Genomic DNA, 24646 nt, shown 5'->3' with positions numbered 1-24646 from the left:
TTGTCCCACTTTTGGTATAATCGGATCGTTTATAAATGGTGGGTCTTCACAATAGCCGCCCTCTTTTATATTGGCGCAGCGTATTCAGATGTTGAATCAATTATCAAGAAAACTGATCTGTTGTTTGTCTTATGTGACGCCTAGCATTATTTCTCATCTACCCTACAAAATATTTTGCATTGTAGACAAAGCATTATCATCTTTATTATCATCAACAACACATAGTGCACGTTGAAACAAAAATGCAAGCCATAACGACAAGTAGGAGACATAAAGCAGAGAAGGGACATGTAGGCATTGAGTTAGCTGCTACGTGTAAATGGAGCCTATCTCATAATTGTGAGTGTATCTCACAATTACCGTTTGCAAAAACGCTGTGTCTGCGGATTCTCCCAAAAGCATTAAGTGATACATTTCCTCAATTGCAAGTTTTGTCAAAACACGAATGAGCATTTCCATAGAACGTTTTCGAAACCAGATTTTTCGTGTCTTTCCCCAAGGGAAGATTTCTTATTGTAACGTTTTTTATTCGTCAATGTATATTTGCGGGTTGAAACAACTGTTTTGAATAGTTTGTCGCCTACAAACTATTTTGTTCGTGAATTGCTATTCTTCGTAGAGCTGATAACGCAAAAAACGTTTGCTATTATTGTTTCTAATTAACAACTTTGTGATCACTGGCTTTTCTATTGTACCATGAGAAATAACGCGCTTTGTGTTATTGAGGTCAAACTAAATAATGGGCAACTAGATGATGCGTCTCTTTCCTTGCGCATATGGATGCACGAAGCAATTATGGACTTATGGCTTGTAAGCGCAATGTAATCCATTTCACGCTTTGCTGGAAATTAGCTAGAAACAGCAAAAATTCACCAAAATCTTGAATTTACAAGAAAACTACACAACTGTTAGCATCAGATTGTTACGAACAATTGTTCTTCAAATGAAACGTCACATAACTTACGTCATAGAATATTTTAAAAAATGAGCGGAGATTGCAACATACTTCGTAACACCAGTGAAGCATTGCACAAACCGTTTCGTCACCTGTTAGGAATTGCATAACAATGTTTGTCACTATTGCGTCACAGAGGCTGGTTGCCTGCATTTGAAATATCTCAAGTCAGTTTCGTCATTTTAGAATCGTCGTTGGAAGGTTGGTCAAATATTAAAACTGTTTTGCTTGTGCTTACTAACTAGACGAAATTTCAGTCTTTTATCCTAGTAATTTGTATTGTGGTGACAAGTTTTAGTGGCGTACCGCGTTGCGCTCCTTTTCTACAGCCTGTGGCTATTTTTTTTCATGAAATACAATTCGTGAAAAGGCGTTTTCAGAAGAGTATTTTTTCGGTGTTATCGCAGGCAGACGAAAGAATCCGGGAATTTTATGTTACAACTTTCCCACGAAGATATTATCGTTGATAATATCTTCGTGACGGTCTTCTTCGTAAAGACTATCGATCTGTGCTTGAAGATTCAACTGGACGAATCCAAGCAAGTTGTGTGGAACTTTCAATAGCCGAGATTGAAAGTCTCCAGAAGGGGTTGGACTTGATATATCCCTACAACTACGGTACTATGCATTTAAATTCTTATTTCTATTTTTTACGGTCATTGCAATTAAGTTTTTATAACTACTGTAATTGTTTGTGTGTGTGTAATTTAATTTTAATTGTTAAGCCCAGTATTTAATTTTAATATTTCTACACTCGGTGTCGACAAGGACTCGACCGCCGTCGACTCGATTGGGTTTAAACCTGATGATGTTCTTTGCGGTCGGGCAGGCCATTCTGGGGAGGGACCCAGTAATGATGAGGCTAAGTTAGTTAGGGAAGCCCGATTTCTTAGAAGAAATATTTTGACTCGAATTGGGGAACTTTCTGTAGCACTAGGTTCTTTGGGTAATAAGCGGCAATTGTTAGTTTTTAGATCTAACTTCCCTACTTTGGAAAAGGATTTACGGCATTTCCATGCACTTTTGAGTGAAATTTTTAACTGCAGTTTTGGTAGAACTTCGTGATAGGGTAGATCCAGAAATTAACTTGTTAAAAAATAACTTTGAACAAAAAGAAAGTGAGTACTCAGATATGTCGGATGCTGGCATATATCCTGAGGATAGCGCCTCAAATGTAAGCACTAGGATGTCAAGAAGCTTGTCACGGATAGTTGCACAAATTAACCTGCAGCTAAGACGAGAGGAACTCCAGATACAAGCCGACGCCGAAGTAAGCGCTGCTGACACCACCGCGAGAGCTGAGGCCATACGAGCTGAGGCTGCCGCGAGAGCTGAGGCCGAAGCGAGAGCTGCTGAGGCCGAAGCGAGAGCCGAAGCGAGAGCTGCTGAGTTTGCACTCAAAGACGCTCAGTTGAGGGATGAACAACGTAAGGAGGTAGCTTTGGCTGAATATCCATCAGAGGTGGGCTCCCGGCGTAGCTCTAAAAGAGCTCTTCTAGGCATTCCAGAAGTGAACATCAATCGCGGTTAAATTTAGATAACCTTTTCCAGACATCTGTTCAATCGGAAGTGGTCCAGTACAATCCACATGTTTTCAAGCTGTTTCAGGAGGTCTCGGAGCCGCGGCTAAGGGTCATCCAAAGGATCTAGAACCAAGGCCTGCAAATTTTAGCTGAACTTCTGCCCCAGAGCGTACAGGTCACGGGCCGCTATCAAAAGTAATGTTTTGCCCTTTCACAGTTTTCTGCGCCGCTAGATTTTGATCGCATACCTACACGTAATTTGAGTGGTTGTGAGAGGCGTGTCGCGTCTACTGATTTTAACGTGTGTGAGGATCGTGATCGGGCTGTGCATGTGACTGAGCTCCCTCAGCCCCTTAAGGGATATAGCTTGTCTTCTCCCGCTAAATCGAGTTCTCAACAACAGGATTGCTTTTTTGAATACCAAAATAAGTAATGGGACGATTTTTGATAAGGCGGCCTTGATTGGTAACGATGGTAATAATATGCCATTTATCTTCATTAAAAATCGTGTTACGGCCTTGATGGCAGCTTCGCCTTTGTTACGCCTTTGTTTGACTTTGTTACAAGCAGCTTGTGTTAGAACAGCTGCTCAAACGATTGCTAATTTGGTTTCCGACACTCCTGGCTTGTCAGAGGAAGACAGGATAAAAATGTCGTTAGATCGCTCATCCCAACGTTTTGGAGTTCGTGGAGGTCTTTTTGCCGAACCGGAAATTAAGAAGTACCGCTATGATAGCAAATTGACTTCGATCTCTTCTAGTGATTTGAAAGAGTTTAACACTAGAACGGCCGAAAAAAAAGTATACCTCCAACGGCCGCTAGTGTCGAAATCGACACTTTTCATAAAAACTTTATTTTTCCGCAAAATTAACAGTAAGAGTTCGTTTTATTTTACAGTGATTAAATTATCTGAAGCACTTATTACTTTCGTCATCTATTCGCACTGTTCATTTTTTGGTTTTAGACGAAAATTATGACGTAGGCTACCAGGTTTTGATCAGTTCGAAACTTGACTGTAGGCCTATCTGTATCTTGACTCTGTACGATGATCTACAAATTCAACAGAGCGAAGACATAATTATCATAAAATTAGCACAAAGTTTTCTTATTCAGGAGAAACAAAAATCAAACAAACCAACAAACACTTTACGTAGTGCAGCCTTGGCACTCTGTAACTTTCCAGTCACCATTATCACACTTCCCACTTTTCGACAGTGGCGGAAAATGGTAACTGTATTGTTTTTGCAATAATGTCCAGCACATTTTTTGCGTTTTCCATATGGTCGTCCCTTTTCTTCTCTCTGCAGTGTCGGCTTTTGTTTCAGCACATGAGCAGTTCACAAGCTCTCAATCTGGAGGATAAAATCACGTCGGCTGATGTTGCTGCCGGAATGTTTTCTAAAAATAATCCAAGAGTTCAAAGCTGCAATATCTACTATATTTGTTCAAACTGCAAGAGGCCATCTTTTACTTGCTGCCTGTGTGGTGCATTTTCTTGCCATTTGGTCAAACACATCAACTGCTACTATGTTCTCACTATAAAAATGGATCACAGAGGGTTTCTTTTTCTTTGTTGCATCAATACTGGGCTGTCATGCATAGTGGAAAGGACATTTGCATTTTTTTGCGCTGATAGTTTGCAAGCATGCAGCTGTTCGTTGAATTGTAGAAGAAATTACTCGAAAATCTTTCTCCTCCACCCTTGGTCATCTCCTTTGTCAGTCCTTTACTGTTAGCTCGAACAGTTCCAACAATGGTTATATTTCTTTCATGTAGCAAATCAGCAAGATTCACCTTAGTAAAGAAGTTGACTGTTGTGACGTTGTACCCGCCTTGTCCGTATAAATTGGTGGTGATCCTGATCACTACATCCTCGGGGAGAAGCCTTCCATTTCGTTGCTCTCTTTCAATAGCTCCGAGGTACGATAAGTACGGTGAGGCATTGCATACGTATTGGAAATAACTTCGGCTATAACACCCAGAATTTCATGCCAAACTGGTCTGGTTTGTTTGGCATGAACACGATAAAAGGACATCTGTTTTTCATTGGAAATAGCTGTTCATCGATTAGCAGGCTCCAATCCGGAGTGTAATTGTTGATGCAATTAGCAACAAGTCCTTTCAGTGGCTCGCATATAAATAAACTTATCTGTTACAAATCGCTGATAGATTTTTGGAAGGTATTTGCGAACTCAGAAGGATGACCTAAAATCAAGCCGAGCTATACTACACATCAAGTCGAGCGCTGGACAATTACTATGAGAAACGCTATAGGCTAAGTAAGTGTGAAAACTATTGAATTGGTTTTTTCACACAGAAAATCTTTTATACTTTGCAAATCTTATTAAATTTGTATGAGGTGTCGATTTCGACACCTCGGCCGTTGGAGGTATATCCGCACATTGTAAATAACATAAAAAGATTTTTTAGAAAATAATACTAAACTACAAAGTTTAAGCATAATTGGGAAGCTACTGAAAGTTTGAAAACCTTGCGATAACTATGAAGGCCCAAAATAGTGAGCTAAATTTCCAAAAGTGTCGATTTCGACACCTCGGCCGTTCTAGTGTTAAAGATGAATTGTCGCAGTGCTTGCTTTACGCGCAAGCTTGTGGTCAGCGTGATAAATTGGAAGGACGTTTTGTTTTAGTTTTGGCCCCGGGATTTGGCTAAGCGACTCCCGTGTTGATGCTGAACAACGCTATTGTCGTAAAATTGCGTTATTATTGCGTTACTATTATTGCTACTGTGTTTCCTTTACTTTGCTTCTGGCTGGTTGATTGCTGCGTGACCCTGCTTACTTGATGAGTTGCCACTCACATTGTAGTGCAGTGGCTAGGAAGCGTTGCATCCTGTTAGTATGAGCGCATTTTTTATTATTGTTCTATTTTATGTTCTATAGAGTTAAGTTCACAATCAGCTTGTTAAAGCCTTAGAAAGGTCGACTTAAACTAAATGTATTTTAGTACAATTTAACAAGCTGCTTACTGATGGACAGCAAGTGCCTGAGACCGTCGACTTTCGACGTAGACGTAAATGCCTTGGATAGCACCAAGAAATGGAAGCATTGGAGGAAAACATTTCAAAATTATTTATGTCGGATCGAAAATGCTACAGCCGAAGATAAGCTCGATATTCTGATCAGTTTGATTGATGCATCGGTGTTTTCTACATCAGTGAATGCGCTACCTTTGATGAGGCAGTTGCGCATTTAAAAAGTGCATATGTAAAGCCTGTAAATAAAGTATTCGCCAGACACCAGCTCAACACTTGCCATCAAGACTCTGGAAAATCGTTAGAAGATTTTTTACAACGATTGAAATCGCTAAGTGGCAATTGCAATTTCATGGACTCTACCTCCGTGAAAATCAAAGAAGCGGCAATCAGGGATGCCTTTATCGCTGGTCTTCAATCTGGATACATCCGACAGCGAATACTCAAAGACAACGCTCTTCAGCTTACTGCTGTATTTGATAAGACGAGAAGGCTTGAAGAAGCTCGCAAGAGTGCTGATTGCTATGATTTGGTAAGCAGTAGCATGACTTCCGAAAATTTGATCGCTCCTTGCAACAGCCAGGATGTCGCATCACCTCAGACTGAATGTGTCACCTTTAATCAAGAAATTTCTACGCTCAATCAAGCAACTTGTACGTTTTGCGGAGGAGCTCTACACAAACGAAGTAACTGTCCGGCAAAACAATCCATATGCTGCAAATGTGGACGCATGGGGCTTTATGCTAGAAAATGCCAATCTACACAGCGAACAAACCCACGGATAAAAGCTGCTATGTCTGACTTTCACAAAAAGAAATCAAACTCTGAATTGTGGGGTTTCAATTACAATCTTGTGTGTGTTCGAACAATGCCCTTAGAATTGCGACTGCTTTCCACATTTCGCTGCTTTCCAGATAGAATCAACAAGTTTTATTCCGTTACAGAATGTCTGTCCCTTGATATTTCGCCCTGCATTTCTACGTTGAATCAACGTAAAATGCTTGATCATTTTTGTAACAATATGTTGCTTACTTTGGTTGTATCGCACAAACTACAAATCAAACATTACGATTTTTTCTTTTTATGTGCTCTACCCTTGTTCGACGACATTGCCGAACTAATAAATACGCTTGTTTCTTAGAAGATACTGAAGCCCATGTTTAATTATTTTTGATTTGATCTTTTTGATGCATGCTGTACTCCCGCAATTATAACAAAATTGCACGATTATTGACTTCAAAACGCATTATCGTACCTTAGATTCTTGTAAGTTTATTCACTTATATTTATCTCGTCGAGCGTCGATACATATGTATAACTTATAACACCTGTCATGCTACATACATAACGTGTTTTGTCAGCACCATGGTGTAATGAATTTTAGGTCATTGATTTTCGTCGTGAGATCATAGCGTCGCTACAATGAAGAATGAGAGGTATACTTCAAGCCGTCCCATCATTGCTACGTTTCACATATTTGTATAATCGGTTGTAACCGTCACATTATGCCAATTTACTGTCATTCAACCTATTAGACAAATATAGATGAGTTTATATCGGACAGCAAACAAAGTATCCTCGCTCGTTTTAATTTCTGTGCGCAAAACTTATGAACTTTACAGCTATTCTACGTCATTTTGATGTCTCATGGCACTTTGTTTGTTTTGAGATGAAGAATACTTTGAATAAGACACAAAGCATTCCTGGTTATCGCTGCAAACTCTTGAATTATGTAAAATCGTAATGATGAATTCCTGTAAAGGTGCGATATAGATTGTCTGAAACAGTACGGTTGCAGTATATTTAGCTCTGGGAGTATTATGAGCACCTGTCCAAATAAAACGACATCTACAATATGTTAGTATGCTAAATACCAACGTTGCGTACAGGAGTAATGTAGAAATGCACATAATACCATGGCGATGCCGATATTACAAGTCAGGTTACATCATTATATGAAAAAAATATGTTTCATGGCTCAACTAATTTGGTATTGAAAAGGCCAGAAGTAAAGTAATAAATTTCGGAGCATAACCGAAGGATTTAGAGGAAATTTGGACAATGAATATCAAAGCTAACGCATTAGCAAACATTTTATTCAAACGTTTCGAAAACTGCCGTTTTCATCGTCAATGAAAAGTAAAAATGAAGCTATGTTTTTACAATGGTAAAATCGAGCGAAAAAATTGCCATACAGTAGTTGAGTCACCTCGGCCAGCAAAATCAGTCACTCAACAACGATTCAACATCTGTCAACGTTGAATCAATGCAAACGGCTGACTCCGCCAGCAAGGGACAGTATAGAGGTCCGGGCAGTTCATATTATATTAGCACAAGAAATTTTTTAATCTGGCGTATGAATAATTGTAACGAATGTCTGCTCCCCCTCCAATTATTGTAAACTTAACTTCTTCATTTCTCAGAACACGAACAATTAAAGGAAAACATTTTCTCACACCCTATGTTGAATTTATTTTTCTGGCAAAGTGTAGTCATTTTGTTTGAGCAAGTGGCCCGTGTGTACTGTACCTTATAATACAGTTCAAAATTATGGCTTCAAATGTGTATTATGATGCAAGGCAAGCGGCAGATTTATTAGCAACCGAAGATGAAAGAGATGCAAATTTTTCGGATAGTGATGTTGATTTGCCTCTATCTAATGGTGAAGATGATCCGCTAACACCTTAGGTCACTCTGCCATACAATGTCAACATTTTTGGGACGAAACTATAGATAAACAGCAAACTCAAATTTGCTATTACCAGTGGTTTTCATCATGAAATAGCGGGTTATCATAAGATTTGTTTTTATGTTATCGTTGAGCAGGGTTAGATATTTTAATCACAGTATTTGGCCATCACCGTTTTATTTAAAAGCGGGGTATTTTTCTATCTATAAATTGATCGAAATATTACTTGTAAAGCTGTGCGGTTCAATTTCATTACCATTATACTTGACGATGCCAATTTACTACACTTGCAATACGGTTTGTTGTTGTGTACAATATTTCGCACAAATCATATTTTTTTGTGACTGGAATTTCTTCGAAGAATTTTGATAAGACAGTTTTTCTCAATGCAATGACGAGCTGCATGTCTTCATTTTCAATAAACAGTGCCTGAATGACATTATGTGTTTCCATTATCGCCGATAGGCATTACTTTCACAGATCAAATGTTATACTATTTCAACGTCTGACGACAGTAAAACCCTGTAAAGCGGCAGATATTTCCTGCAAAAGTTTTGCATAACAAAAAAGCATTCATTCAAGAGGAATGCAATTTGAAACAAACGCATGACTTTCTTAGGTTGTATCGCAACACCGCTGAACGTTGTATCGACATAAGCAAAGTATCTATAAGCTGTTAGCACTCGCAATGACACTATAGGACAATCAAGCTGTGCTTATTTCTCTAGGATGAGAATTCGGTCAGGACAAGAGCGGCAAACCAGAGTTGATTTTTCGCTGCTTGACATTTGAGAAAACAAATTATATGGTAGATTATAAACATTAGTGCAATTTCATTGTAATGTAAAAACGGCCACAAATGCCTTATATTTATGAGCAAAAGTAAATAAAAATATGCGTTCGAACGGTCAATTTTGAAGCTATTTTTGGGAAATTAGAATAAAAACCGACTTTCTGACGTTTTTTCATCTTAAACACTTCATTTTAATAAATTTGTTGGGTAAAAATTTAATTTCTATACGCACAATACACATGGCTGTTATCTTGTAAAATATTTTGGCTCTGTGATTTTCATAGCTCCGGTTATTAGCGATTAATTAGCACGGGGCTAAAATAGCCCGTGTCGAACTTTCCGCGTACGAAAACAGCTCGCATTAAGATAGGGTTAAAGCCAATTCGAGGTCTTAAACCATTACGGTTGTTCGGACATCTGACCTCCGAGTGTCGACCTATTGCCGCTAAAAGACGTAACTATTCTAAAGCGGACCAGTTGTTTATTTCTGATCACATTTCGCGACTGTCGGAGGACGACATCATTGAGCCTAGCTCATCGCCATGGCGTGCGCAAGTGGTGGTTGTAAAAAGCGAGAATCATAAAAAACGCATGTGCGTGGACTATAGTCAAACAATTAATAAATTCACTTATCGAGACGCATATCCGTTACCAAAAATCCAAAGCATCATTAGTGAGGTATCTAGGTACAAGTGGTTTTCCACACTAGACCTGCGAAGTGCTTATCACCAAGTGATGTTGCTTCCTGAAGAAAAAAGTACACTGCATTCGAAGCGGATGGGCAACTGTATCAATTTAAGCGAGTACCATTTGGCCTTAAAAATGCAGTTCCTTGTTTCCAGCGTGTGGTAAATCAAGTCATTAAAAAATTTAACTGCAAGGGTACTTTTGCTTATTTGGATGACATTACGGTCTGTGGTCGCACACGTGAAGAGCACGATGCTAATTTGAACACATTTTTGAAAGCTGTAAAAGAATGTAATCTCACCTTGAACAAGGATAAGAGTATTTTTGCGACGAATTCCATCAAACTGTTGGGCTATCAAATCTCAGAGGGCATTTTAAGACCCAATTCCGATAAAATAAAACAGATTCTTGATCTACCTGTGCCAAATAGCTCAAAGGAACTTCAACGTATTATTGGTACATTTTCTTATTATGCACAGTGGTTACCAAAATTTTCAGAAAAAATTATAGAAGCCGCTGCCATAGTTGAGGCAGTTCGGAAATGTCCGGCTCCACTTTACGATCATTACTGATCAAAAATCAGTAACATTTATGTACAGTTCCCAAAATTATGGAAAGATCAAAAATGAGAAGATAATGCGCTGGCGTATGTTATTAAGTAAGTTTGATTTTTAAATTGTATATCGGGCAGGCAAGTTCAATAATGTGCCGGATGCCTTGTCGCGAGCCTTTTGTGCAAGCTTGTTTGATAATACGCGATTTAAATTGACGAATCCTTGTGCCATCCCGGTATCACCCGTCTTCATCATTTTATTCGAATGAAAAAGTTTGCCTTATTCCATTGAAGATGTGCGACAAGTTGTTAACCGTTGTAAGATATGTAGTAAAATCAAACCTAAATTTTACAAGCCGCCTAATGCGGAAACTAGTAAAAGCGACCCAGCCATTGAAAGGCTTAGTTTGGACTTCAAAGGTCGGTTGCCGTCATCCAGTAAAAATCACTATATACTAATGATAGTAGACGAATTTTCACGTTTTCCCTTTGCGTTTCCCTGTTCGAATATTGACTCAAAAACTGTGATAACTTGTTTGAATCAATAGTTTTCGTTATTTGATATGCCAAGTTATACTCATACTGATAGAGGTACTGCATTTATGTCTCGTGAACTGTCTTCTTGTCTTCAGCGGCGTGTTATTGCAAGTAGCCGCACGTCTGTGTATAACGCACCCGGTAATGGTCAGTGCGAGCGTTTTCATGGAATTGTTTGGTCTGCAATCAAGTTAGCTTGAAAGTCTCGAAAATTGGATACTCGTCAGTGGGAATTAGTGCTTCCTGATGCTCTTCATTCAATCCGATCACTTCTTTGTACAGCGACCAATCAAACCCCCACGAACGTTTATTCAATTACAAACGTAAATCTTCATTTGGAACGTCTGTGCCTACATGGTTGAGTAGTCCAGAATCTGCTTATCTGAAACGTCATGTCTGCAACAGCAAATACGACCCGTTAGTAGACGAGGTTGATGTGGTACACACTACACCGAATTATGCCGTGGTCCGGTTGCCAAGTGGGCGGACACAACTGTGTCTTTACGTGACATCGCTTCGAGAATGGAAGAAGAACCTGCTCTAAATGAAACAACTTACCCCAGCGGTACGAGTGTTGGTCAAAGTACGAGTGTTGACAACGGCCCTACCGAAGAGCAAACAAGTGCTTCAGACGAACCGGCAGATCAACCCTCCAATAATCTTCAGCCGACATGCTCCGAAGAATTCATTCAAGAACCTCGTCGGTCTACTAGGGTTCGAAAAGGAGTAGATCGATATGGAGTTCTACCTTATATGTAAATGCCTAGTTATATTTCTGTAATTCTGTATATGCTCTCATTTTGTTGTAGGGAAGAATGTCGTAAAATTGCGTTTTTATTGCGTTACTATTATTGCTACTGTGTTTCCTTTACTTTGCTTCTGGCTGGTTGATTGCTGCGTGACTCTGCTTAATCGATGAGTTGCCACTCACATTGTAGTGCAGTGGCTAGGAAGCGTTGCATGCTGTTAGTATGAGCGCATTTTTTATTATTGTTCTATTTTATGTTCTATAGAGTTAATAGAAAGGTCAACTTAAACTAAATGTATTTTAGTACAGCTATCTTGACTTTTTAGGTGATCAGTATGGTTATGGTAGCACTAATGAGCCTACTTTTCAGAGTTTGTTCGATTTTGTAGTACGGGAGGAAACGTGCAAGTCGACTGATTTTAGCATTATGCTAATGGCGATTCTGGTGAGTCGCAGCATTTTAAAAAGTTTGGCAAAGGAAAATTGCCTTCATGTCCGGTTAGGCAGACGTCGGTAAAATCCCATAATAATGTGATTTCAGGGAATTCGCAGTACTCGACTGCTGTTGGCGCACCGCGCGGTGGTGTGGCCAGACGTAGAGACCTACCGGCATGTATTTATTGTTCGTCACGCGGTCAAGTAAAATATCATTTTTTATCTAATTGTAAAGAATTTTTGCGCTTGACACCTAAAGATCGGAGAGATGTTATCGTGAAAGCTGGCAAATGTTTGAATTATTTGTGCCAGCATATGGTTAGGGACTGTGTTCATGCAAACAGTCATAAGTGTGGGGCTAACCACGATAGGAAACACTTTTTTCTTCTGCATGATTTTTATGTGACGTCACGTGATTCTCTGGATTCGGTCGGCAAAGATGATGCTTGTGCCAGAGTTCCTGTGCGTAATGTTAAGATTGTTAGAGACATCAAATCGTTAGAGACGGATGAACTGTTTTGTGATATAACCTCGGTGGTTAACCCAGTTTGGGCTGACGATGTTAAAACTTTACCGTATAAGCAGGATTTAAGTGGTTTCCGTCATTTTCATGACGTGAATATATTTCATTTGAGTGAATGTAGTACTGTAGATGTACTGATTGGCAACGGCAACACTTATTTGATGTGGGCTAAAGAAAAGCGTGTTGGTGAAAATCGTAATGAACCACATGCTTTACTGTACTTACTCCGCTTGGTTGGTTGGCTTGTGGTGGTAAGTCACCCTTAGATGGAAGCGTTGCTAATGTGTGCATAGTGCAGACGTCTTCAGAGTCGGATGTCATCTCTAGCTTTCAGCGTAAAATTGAGTCTCGTGATATGGAAATAGCAGACCTGAACAAAGTCATTCAAGATTTGACGTTGCAAAATGAAACCTGTGAATTATCTCGCAATGACATTTTGGCTAGAGAACTTGTTGAACCGAATATTGAGTTGAAAGATGGCCGATTTGAGATACCTGTACCGTTGAAGGAAGATATTGATCTACCCAACAATTATGTGTTGGCGTTGGATAGAGCTACTGCTTTAAGAAAGAAGGCTTTAAAATAACCTGAACTTCGTGATTTCCTTACTGACACCATGAAAGATTTTAAGTCTAATGGTTATATTGCGCGTGCTGGTGAAGCAGAAAATGCAAAGGGATTTGAGTGGTATATTTACCATACTTTGTGAAGTCACAATTAAAAAAGCGCATTATTTACGATGGCAAGTCTGAATTCCGAGGAACTTGTGTTAATGATATAATGTTTTCGTGTCCTGACTTGTTAAACTCTCTGGTAGATGTCTTGGCTAGATTTCGGCTTAGTAGATTTGGTTTCATGACCGATGTGACTAAGTACTTTTTTCACATTTTGGAAGCTTCAATACGCAAGCCCAATTTCATTGAACTGCTTACGTACACAGACAGTGCTGTGCGGATCGTGAACGAACGCCCTTTGGTACCTTTGAGTGACAACCCTAGGGATTTTACAGCCATCACCCCTGCCTCACTTTTGACCCCATATTTGGACCCATATTGTGCTGTTGGGCAACCACATGATCGTGACCAACTAAGAAGGGATTGTCGGTTCAATTTGTCACTTTCTCAGCAGTTTTGGAGTAAATGGATCGATTTTTACTTGCCAGGGCTTCAGAGCCGAAAAAAATGGTTAAAAATGGCCGAGAATTTGGAGCCTGTTCAACTTGTAGTGGTGGGTTCTCTCCAAGACATTGGTGAACGTGGGAAGTATCAACTTGGGAGGGTGCATGAGGTGGTCCCACAAATTAGGAAAGGGAAGCCTGTGGTTCGGAGAGCTAAAGTTGCCGTTTGCAACTATGATGAGAGTACGGGGGAAGTGAAAGTAGACTACGTGTTGAGGGATATTTCGTGCCTCACCCCCGTAAAGAACACCTAAGAGTTAGGGTTTGAGCCTAGTTCTGTCTGAGGTGGCCGACATTTGTCTGAGCCAAGAACAATCGGTTATTATCGCAACCATTGTATATACAGTACTATACAGTATAGCGTGTACCTATGGTACCAATTTCATGTATCGTCGTATATATTATTCTTATTGCTGTTCATTCTTTGCATGCCCTTTATATTAATTTTGCGTATTAACCTAACCGTGAGTGATTCAAACAATTTGTGTATCGCGAGTCTTTCATTTATTGGCTCACAATTGTCGTCAATTTATTTTTTAGTTGTGCCATGTCAGACTGTCATAACTAGGGGCCGCTATGTTACGAACAATCGTTCTTCAAATGAAACGTCACATACTTACGTCATAGAATATTTTAAAAAATAAGCGGAGATTGCAACATACTTCGTAACACCAGTGAAGCATTGCACAAACCGTTTCGACACCTGTTGGGAATTGCATAACAATGTTTGTCAATGTTGCGTCACAGAGGCTGGTTGCCTGCATTTGAAATATCTCAAGTCAGTTTGTTCCAGCAACTCCTTGTTCATAGAAAATACTTTGTGCATTTCACGACAGCTCGGGTCTACTGTAGGTTTGTTTTTCCTGTAGCGGGAATTAGATTGTCATTTTTATTAAGTTTGTTCCTTTTGTTGGTCCACTGAGCCAAAACAAGAGAGAATACTCACTCCACAACGCATTGCCGACTGGAGGCGAGAAAACGGTGCTAACCACTTTGTAAAGCAACGGAAAAGAGATCTTCATCTAATGGTTCTCAGGTTCATCCTTGCCGAACACATCATCTGGAATCTTTTTGAGCAGAATATGAACAGCCGAAACCTCATCGAATAACTCATCTCTCATTGCCAGTGACGGTTTAATTTGCTTCGCCAACCCTTTAACTTTCTCGTACTCAATTGTTCGAGCGTTTAGCAGGGTCCAGTTGATGTGCATTGGATGCTTCTCAAATCGATACCATTTACTGATATATTCCAAAAAAAGATAAAGTTTTGCAATTGTTGAAATTAAGACATAGTAAGGACTTAAATCGAAAACAAGAACATTTTTAAACATAGACATTAAATTTGTCTAAGACATTGCCCTTCAAATTAAATGCAAATCTTAGAACAAATAAATACAATCCTGTATAAAATATGTATTATACGTGACGTGTTGGTAAAAAAAGTTTAAAATCATGGTCGAGTAATGATGGCAAACAGGTGTAAGTCCCATCAAAAGTCATAAAAAAACAATTACAACATATACTTTGTAAAAAATATTTTGGCACCCCAAGGAATTTTTTTTGAAAAAAACCCTGGCAGCCAACGTGTTATTTCAAAATTTTTCCTTTTTTTGTGAATTTAGTAAGAAAATGCAAGCTACCCACTCACAAATTCCTTCATTTTTGTTTTTAGTAGTTTTTTTGTTTGTTGTTTATCAACCCAACATGTAAGAGTGGGAGCTCTCGATGTTGGAATTCAAACGCTCGAAAAACGTTGTTTTAACCTGTAAGCATTAACAGATAGATATTTTAGAATTTAGTTAAAATAATGATAACAATAAAACTTCTGTTTGTTGTCTAAATCAAGAGTGTGAAAACCGTGGCCGCGGCCAAATGTGGGGGGCAAGCTTAAATTTTGGCCGCGGAAAGATCAGAATTGTAAATAATGTGTTACTCACTAGACAAACAATTTCAATTTATGTCTTAAGTTTGCAACGCTTAATACACATTGTTTTTTGTTTATCAACCTGATAAGTTCTACTAGTGTCAAATAAGGAAAACAAATTTTTACTTTTATCCCTCGTAGTTAGGCTACTACAGAGAAAATGTGACTGCAATCAAAAGATGTACTATGGTCTCTGTGTTAGCCTAATTCTATTTGCTTCCACGCAGAGCAAAACTTAAACTAAAAATTAAGTCTTCCACACGCCGAAAAACTAGACAAAAAATCCAGACAAATGTTGGTTGCAACTTATAATCTAGGTTTTTTAGTTGATGTTACTACGCACATGACCTCCATACAAAGCTGGTAACGAAAAGGCTAGTATACGAACGAAATATACTCCTGGCCAAACATTGACATTGATAAATCACCCACTGATATTCAAATGAAACTGATTAATCTCCAAGAGAGAACTGATCTGATGGCTAAAAATGCTGAAATGAATTTTGGAGATTTTTACCGAAATGTCTTGACCAAGATGAGTTTCCAAAATGACACTGTTTGGCTCAACATACGTATGTGAACATTTTTTCAAAAATGGGCTTCATGAAACCCTCCTATCCATCAGTTCTGACAAATGAACACTTGGAAAATGGGATTCGAGTTGCCAGCATTTCAATGTAAATCATGATAGTGAGGTGATAAAATATTGCAGATGCACATTTCCCATTAAATCAATTTCAACCTTCGTGTAGACGTAAATGTACTAGTAAAAATATTGATTTTTGTTTGCAAGAAAATCCTTTTTTTCATGCTATAGTTACTACATAGTCTATGTGGAACACAATTGTGGCCCGCAAACCAAGCTGGTTACAGTATATGCATTTTGCGCAACGGTGCTGCAAATTCGCACACCCCTGGTCTAAATCATCAAGTAAATATTTTAAGTTTTTTAATCCAAAATTGCTTGCAATACCAACCAACGAAAATAATTAAAGAACTTATCAAAAGTTAGTTGTTTAATGTCGTTTATTATCTTAGGTACAATTCGAAGTGAGACCTAAAAAATCGAAAAAGCTATTTTTAGTTTCCGTGTTTCCTTCAATTAACTGCTATAAGACTTCCCTCAATCAATGCGATATAGGCTATTCAGTATAATAAAAGAATAATACGTAATAAGCTATTATCTACTTTTTTTTTTTAATTTTACAGTGTTTGACAGGAAACTCACCCGAAACAGTTCGTGCCGGTACTGCTTCCTTGTTAATCCAAAATGAGATCTAAAATACAGTATATTTTTTTACATAGGGCCTAACTCAAAATGTAAAAAAGATTCAGATGTAAACCTAAATCAAGCGATCAGCGCAAAATATATTTGATCATGGGCTTTGCAAGTAATTTTTTTGCATTATAGACTAAGATTTTTTGAGATTACCATAGCTAGTGTTTATTTTAGTAATGCGCTTTTCAATTTTTGATTTCTAATTAAAACCATAAACAGACATAACTCAGCAACAACACTACATTTAACATTATAAAAACAAAAGACATTACGCGAACGCTTTCGGCGTTTGCATAATCTGCTTGAGTCCTTTTCTGAACAATTAATTAGCTTTACCTCTCAAATACTTGACCCGTTGTGCTGCGTAATTTTTCAGTTATCGTTTTGTGTGAGCTAGTTATGTAAGCTTCTCAAATGTTTAAATTTGACCACATTTTTGCTGTGATAGTGTATAATTCTTTAGTACCGTATTTCTTTTAAAATTATTTTCCTATTGGCTTGAAAAGAGCTGTATTGCTAGCCGAAAACTTTAGCTTATTGTTTTTTGTTTTTATAATGTTAAATGTAGTGTTGTTGCTGGGTTATGTCTGTTGATGGTTTAAAAAAAAGTTACCTCTCTGCCCAAATTGTATGCTAATTAAAAGGTACCTAAGATTTGTTAATTGTAATTGTTAATTTCTAATTGTATCTAAGATTTGTTATTTCTAAACAAAAGGTGGGCTCAAGGGGTACGGAGAAGTAAAACCTTTCACTGACTGATGTGCCATACAAAGCCTCTCGTCTTTTACTGGTCCTCACAACCCAGGCGAAAGGACATGCTAAAGGGAACTTCAGCCTCTGTCTGTGTAGCATGACCGTCCCAGATAAAACCTGCACGAGGAGAGCCTGGGCGGATCTAGTGAAACCAACTCCAAAAAATTGTCAAAACTGCTGGCAGTAAGGTGATGGATTTCTTGTCTCATCGGAAGTGCTCCAAGATGAGTTCAACGATGAGGTCGGAATAAGATGTTTGGCGGAAGATCCCTACATGAGGACAACGACAAAGATCAAAAATCTCAGTTAGCGAGATACTGCGACTGTGGAAAGAACTTTGGAGGCTCTACCACCATAATTTTTATACCTCCAGACTATCTACTACTATGAACAAACTAAATAAGAAAACAAACTTTAGTTGGCCCCCCAGCTTTGTAAAAGCGATTAGGGAAAAGATCCACATTGGTGACATTGGTTTACATAGTGATGCAGAGCATGCCATTTATGATGTGGCTAGATTAAATCCTTCTGGAAGTCTAGTCACGGAAAATGTAACTGCTGAACGTGTGATACTAAGAAAAGATATAGTGTTTAAAACATGGAACGTAAGAAGCTTAATACAACATAGAAAATTAAAAGTAGTAAGTAATGAAATGAAACAACAAAAAATAAAAATACTAGGGCTCAGTGAAACAAGATTGAAAGAGAAAGGTAAACAGCTGATACTAATTTGCTTATTTACTCGGGGAAGGAAGGTGGAGATGGGTACTGCCATGGCGTTGGTGTTTTGTTGGAAAAGAAAACATTGAACAGTCTTATGGGATATCTCCCAGTAAATGACAGAGTTTTAATGATAAGAATCAAAGCAAGGGCTTGCAACATAGGCTAACAATTATACAAATATATGCACCGACTACATCAGCAGAAAATTCAGTTATCGAAGAATTTTATGATTCATTATAAGATAAAATGGACAAAACTCCAAAAATAGATATTTTAGTGGGTATGGGAGACACAAATTCAAAAATAGGAAAAGTTAAACGTGCATCAAGTAGCCTACACATGGAATCCATGGACTTGGTCAACAGAATGAACAAAGAGAACAACTAATAGAGTTTTGTGAAAACAACAAGCTTGTAGTAACAAACACAACATTTGCATAGCATCCTCGTCGACTGTATACCTGAACATCATATGATTTTATCGATCTCACAAAAATGGAGAAGCAGCATTAAAAAAGTAAAAGCCTATCCTGGATCTGACTGTGGTACCGATCATCAACTGCTAAAAGCAATATTAAAGCTTCGGCTATAAAAGATGACACACTTTTTGCTCCCACTTCAATTCGATTATGACAATATGACAGAAGATTATTCCATTGAAGCAAGTAACAGATTTGAGGTGTTATCAGGTATAGACGGAGAATCATCACCTCAGAAGCTTTGGAATAACACAAAGGAAAAAATTTCAAAATCATTCAAGAGCACATTAGCAATGAAAAACAGGAAACGAAACAACTGGATTAGAGAAGAGACATTAATGAAAATAAAACAACGGAAAAAATTAAAAGCAAAAATTTCCCATTCAGAACAGGCCAGGCAAGAGTACGCTCAGCTCAATAGGGAGGTACAAAAGGCCATGGGAACAGACAAACGAGATAATATAGAACAACAATGTTGTAAAATCGAAAAACAGGCATCAAATAACTCATGGTCCGATTGCAGAAATGTACGTATACGCCGCAAATTCTACGCCGTAGACTTGCGGCGTAGACTTTTTGTTTACGCTAACGCTTACGGCCACAGTTTTTTGGATAGCTGTCGCTTGAGGCTACGCCGTAAAGTTTTCGCGTTTTTTTGCGTATAGCGTTAACGTATACTTTTTAATGTCTTAGCTGTTGTTTGCATTTTTTTTTATCAATCTGCGAAATGTTTTTTTGCTACAACACACCGATACCTTCCAGCACTGCAGTTGAAAGAATGCTTTCAATGGGCAAAGACATATTGAAACCAAAACGCAGCAAAATGTCAGATAAACACTTTCAGATGCTTGTGTTTCTTCATGGAAATTTAAAATAAAACTTTTTTGTTTCGAGTGGTTTATACCGTGTGAATGTTTGGCACCTAGCAAACAAAATGAGTTTACGCTAGTGTATGCGCTGACGCTCAACTTTTTTTACAAGTTACGTTGACGCAAACGGTGTATGATTTTTCGAACGTTTGCGCCACGCTGACGGCGTCAATATTTTTTGTATGCACGTACATCACTGCCCGATTGATATCAAGCGGTAAAAGCATAACCAATAAGTTTAGTTAAACATAAGCTAGACAACATAAAAAGTAAATATGGTGAAGTTTTGTGGCAGAACGATGAGGTAAAAAATACATGGAAAGAATATTGCTAAGAATTATACAAAAAAAAAGATCCTATCGATAATGTGCAAACAAATCCAATTACACAATGCAAAAATGAAACACTGCTGAGAGAACTAGAAAATGCTTTAAACACTATTAAAAACAAAAAAAAATTCCGGATTTGATGATATACCCATCAAACTATTGAAAAATATTGGAAAAAATGCAGTGAGAACAATTCATAAACTTTGTATCTGAATATGGCAAACCAACATTTGGCCAGATGATTGGGTAAAGACAATATTTGTCCCATTACCAAAAAAGGCGATATAACGGAATGCCGCAACAACCAAACAATTGCCTTAAGCTCTCTGGCCAGCTTACGCTCTTCCCGGGTTCCCTGTTCCCGGACCTCCTTTAATTTCCTTGTCTCCCTGGCCTGATCTAAGCGGTTCTCGATTTGAATCCGTTCTCATTAAGTTTCTTGATCAATGGGCTAGAATATGTGCAGACCATCTTCTTTTCAGCAGATGAGAGAGGGATCCCAATTGTAATGTTTGGCAGGGAAGCTGAATTGATTGGGAGCGAGTCTCTTAGCTTCTCCCATCGTTCCTTACATCTCCTAACCAACATCTCAACTCGAGGGGGACCCGAGGTTCGGAGTCCTCCCTATGCGTAGCGGCACAAAAGTCTCTTACTCTCCAATCTAGAGCCTTGACATGCTGGGATTCCAATTCTAAGACTTGGTCCCTGGTTCTCAGTATCCCAAGCTGTCCCATGGCTGGATTGATGTCATCAAATAGAGGCTGGACTGATGTCACCATCTCCTCCACACCGTAATCATTGACGTACAACAGCTCAAACGTCAACGCCTGCCTTCCAGGCGCCCTTTTTCTCGACACGTTTTCGACCTTATGAAGTCATGGAGAGACTGCTGGGAAACCACTTAACGGCCCAACAAGTTCTAAGTCAAACCAGACACTACAGTACCACATGGCTCAGACCTGCCAAGAAAAGAATGGGTAATTCTGAATCGTCTCCGTACTGGTGTTGGTCGCTTCAAACACAATATGTTTACCTAGGGATTGTGTGACTCACCAGCCTGTGTTTGTGGTGAATGTCAAACAGCATAGCACATCATAAATCACTGTCCAGTGTTGTTACGGACAATCTCTGTACAAATCAAACGTCCCATAAAACCGTTGTCTACTGAACCTGACGTCTTACGTCATATGGACTATTGCTACAAATAAGCAAAGATTGCATCACCTTTGTCACACCTGTGAAGCAATGCATCATCGTTAAATCTTGAATTACGAGATATGGTGTAAGCCAGAGTTAACAGGTGCTTGAATAGCTTCATAATGCTTATCATTATTACGTCACAGAAGATGGTGACGTGCGTTTGGAATATTGCAATCTATTCTCTCATTTTTAAAATTGTTGCTTGAAAAGTTGGTCGCATATTAAAACGGTTTTGTTTGTGCTTATACCAACTAGACGAAATTTCCGTCTTTATCTCAGTAATTTGTATTGTAGTGACAAGTTTTAGTGGGTACGGTGTTTCATCCATTCTTCGACAGCCTTGAGGCTATTTTTACAGAAATACAATTCTAGAATAGACGTTTTCAGAAGAGTGTTGCTTTCGGTCATTGCAGGGCCCGATTAACCATGAGGCACACGAGGCACAGGCCTCCGGCCCCCTGGCTTTGGGGGCCCCCAATTTTTTTTACCTTAGTACCGTAGGCGTCAATACTTTTATAGGTTTCAAGCAGTGCCGTGTAAAGGGGGCCCGGACCTCGGGCCCACCATCTCAGGGGCCCACAAATAATATATTTTTGCGTTTCAGTAAAGTGTTTTTTGAGTTGCTAAAGTTCACTGCACGTACTTGTCCATTAAGAAGATGATTTAGGCCCTTATTATACTAAAACATCTCAAATTTGGGCCCTATTATACAAATTTGGGCCCTAACTACAATGAAACATCTCTAAAAACAAAGTTAAAATGCGATAACGTTAGTAACATGATCTGCAGAAATGTATTTAACATATAACAGGTTTGATGCAATTGAATATATGAATTCAAAAAGGGCCCAATTGCCACAAAGTGTTTTTGGCACAACTGTTTTGATTATTTTGGTCATTTACATTTGTGGTGAAACTTCGATAATGATTATATGCTTAAACATACTGGTAAGAAGCATCATACCTAAAAAGTTCACTCAGTGAGGATTCTGTGGAGAAACTATAAAGAAGTTGAAGTGCAATTGCTGTAGCTGGGCCCATTTCAAAATCAATGTAAAAATGATAGGGTATTGTTTATGTGTTTACCGATACGTTTGAAGGTTTGGCTGTTTTTTTAAGTATCATTTAGTTTAGAAGACATTGAAAGAAATCGGAAAGCACAAATAGTGAAATAAAAAAAAAAAAACTGGAGGGCCCTTTTTGAATTCACGTATTCAATTTCTTTTCATTGAAAGAAATCGGAAAGCACAAAAAGTAAAATAAAAAAATGGGGTTAGGCCTTTTGTGAATTCACAGATTCAATTTATTTTCACCAATAAAAGTGTTTTGTTTTAAAAAATTGTTAGGTGTAAGCAAAATAGCATTTCAGATAGTTTAATTATCATTTCATTTTTAACATTTACATACAATACCATAATTATAAATATCCTTGACTAGGGATGTTGCGAGCAGGAAAAACCTGTCCTGTACTTTTAGCAGAAACGTTCTTCTGTATTTACTTTTTCTGAATATATGCACATGAAATTGCTCTTATCTTCAAATACCTTATAAGCCTGGCATATCACATGTTGTACGGTACAAAACAAAAATCATTCTTAACACAAGGACTTGTTTATTCTTGCCACTAACCTAGGCTACCATACCCTAAAAACTTTAATTAGACTTGAATGCCTGCATAAAATTATGAAAGCTTTGCCTTGGAATGAAATAATGTTGAATAAAAATAATTGAACACCTGATCCTCAAAACGCTTTACACTGCTTTTGTTTACAATTACAATGTTTTTACCTTGGTTGACAGAACAAGTAATGTTGCCAGATAAAAAATAAAAATTGGGAAAAACAATAATGTTACCAGATGACCAAAACTGAATGGAAATTAATAATTTCTACAGTTTTGGTTTTATCTGCGCGGTACCGGGCGGCAAAGTTCAAACAGTCAAAATTTTGTACGATAGTATTACCGCGTCGTGACCGATATGATTGATATGTTCCATTGCCAGTATTTTTTTTATTAGAAATTGTTAACACTTTTGGCTTTCATTCCGAGCAAAGGTGTAGCTAAGAAATGATAGACCTGTGTTTGCGGTTACTTACACTTGTGTTGTTTTCTAAACTGGTGAAAAAGTCTATTGAAATGAACCACATTTCCATGTCGGTGCAGTGAAAGTATACACAATATTATAGGTCTGCTTGACGATAGAGGGCCCAAAATTATTCTGGCCCCGGGGCCCACAAAGGGCTTAACACAGCACTGGTTCAAGGATCAATTAATAAACTCTGCTAGTTCAAGTTCAAATGTAGCATATATTTTGCTAGTGTTTCCAGTATGAAATTGAAATGAGCTCAATTTCCAATCTGTTAGAGAGATTTTTCATCCAATAATTTTTGTAACAAGTATAAGAGTGTTCATACTTTTGTTTTGTTTTATTATCTTTATCCTGCATTGCGGGAAAGCGGACTTGAGCGCTATGCATCGGTGTACGCCTTCCGACATACACCTGACCCACGCTGCAGCCGACTACAATGTCTGTTTCCGGTTGTCTACTCTAGGCTACTTATGACTTAAATTTGGTAGCCTACTACCCATTACTCGAAATCGATCACTGGGTAGAGACAATTATCGTAAAGTTTCTTGCCCAGAGAAACAATAGCAAGTGCGGGTGGCTGGAGTCGAACATGCAGGCTCTCGACTGCGAGCCCAACGCGCTAACCACTCGGCCACTGCTGCTCAAGCATACTGTTAGAAAGTTGTAGGTAAATTGGCTAAATTAATAATTATGAAGTTATAGTTTTGCTTGAACTATTTGTTAGCCCATATTTCATCATTCGCAGAGACTACATGGTATTGCATTGAAAGCGATTGCCATCAGGGGCCCCTAAACTTAGCTGTGCCTCGGGCCCCCGTGAGCCTTAATCAGGCCCTGGGTCATTGCATACAGACGAACGGATTCGGGAAATTTATGTTACAAATTTCCCACGAAGAGATTATGGTTTACCGTTGTGACCAAGTGTTTCGATCTGCAGAACATGTGGATTTCATAGACCCTGATATGAAGGCATTGCACTAGTTGCAACATTTGCAAGATGTTGCCTGAATTGCTGCCTCATAAGCAAGAAGAAGTTGGTCTGGTGACCGTTCCTCAGCCGCTTCAGGCAGTATTAAGTCAGCGTGCTTATACTGCCACAAGTAGAAGGACAGTTCGATAGTTTTGATTGTCAATGGATTGTTGGTCTGGTGACCGTTCGTCAGCCGCTTCAGGCAGTATAAAGTAAGCGTACTTATGCTGCCCCACAGTGGAACTAGTGACTTCTCGACCTTGAGATTTTATTTCACTTTTCCTATTGCTCTTCTTTGGCCGCTTCAATCGACCAGCAATATACGTTTTAAAACACCAGCGAAGCACAATTCCTGTAGCTAGAGCTTGACGATTAAAGTATCCACAGCAACAATTGAAGATCAGTAGCCTAACTAGAGC

The 24646-nt window shown here is 38.6% G+C and overlaps 1 protein-coding gene across 1 annotated transcript in view; it reads right to left on the bottom strand.

Moving 5' to 3' along the window:
* LOC145773775 (gamma-aminobutyric acid receptor subunit alpha-6-like) overlaps positions 1 to 24646 on the bottom strand; it is a 197991-nt gene that overhangs the window by 99978 nt on the left and 73367 nt on the right. The window contains exon 8 of the mRNA XM_082584905.1: positions 16767 to 16815. Within this exon, the coding sequence (XP_082441031.1) occupies positions 16767 to 16815 (49 nt within the window). The remainder of the gene's footprint in view (positions 1 to 16766; positions 16816 to 24646) is intronic.

This window comes from Aplidium turbinatum, chromosome 7 (assembly GCF_918807975.1).
Source record: "Aplidium turbinatum chromosome 7, kaAplTurb1.1, whole genome shotgun sequence".
In the NCBI taxonomy this organism is placed as follows: Eukaryota; Metazoa; Chordata; class Ascidiacea; order Aplousobranchia; family Polyclinidae; genus Aplidium; species Aplidium turbinatum.
The sequence above is the reverse complement of the archived record's forward strand: the minus strand, read 5'-3'. Positions and strand labels throughout refer to the sequence as shown.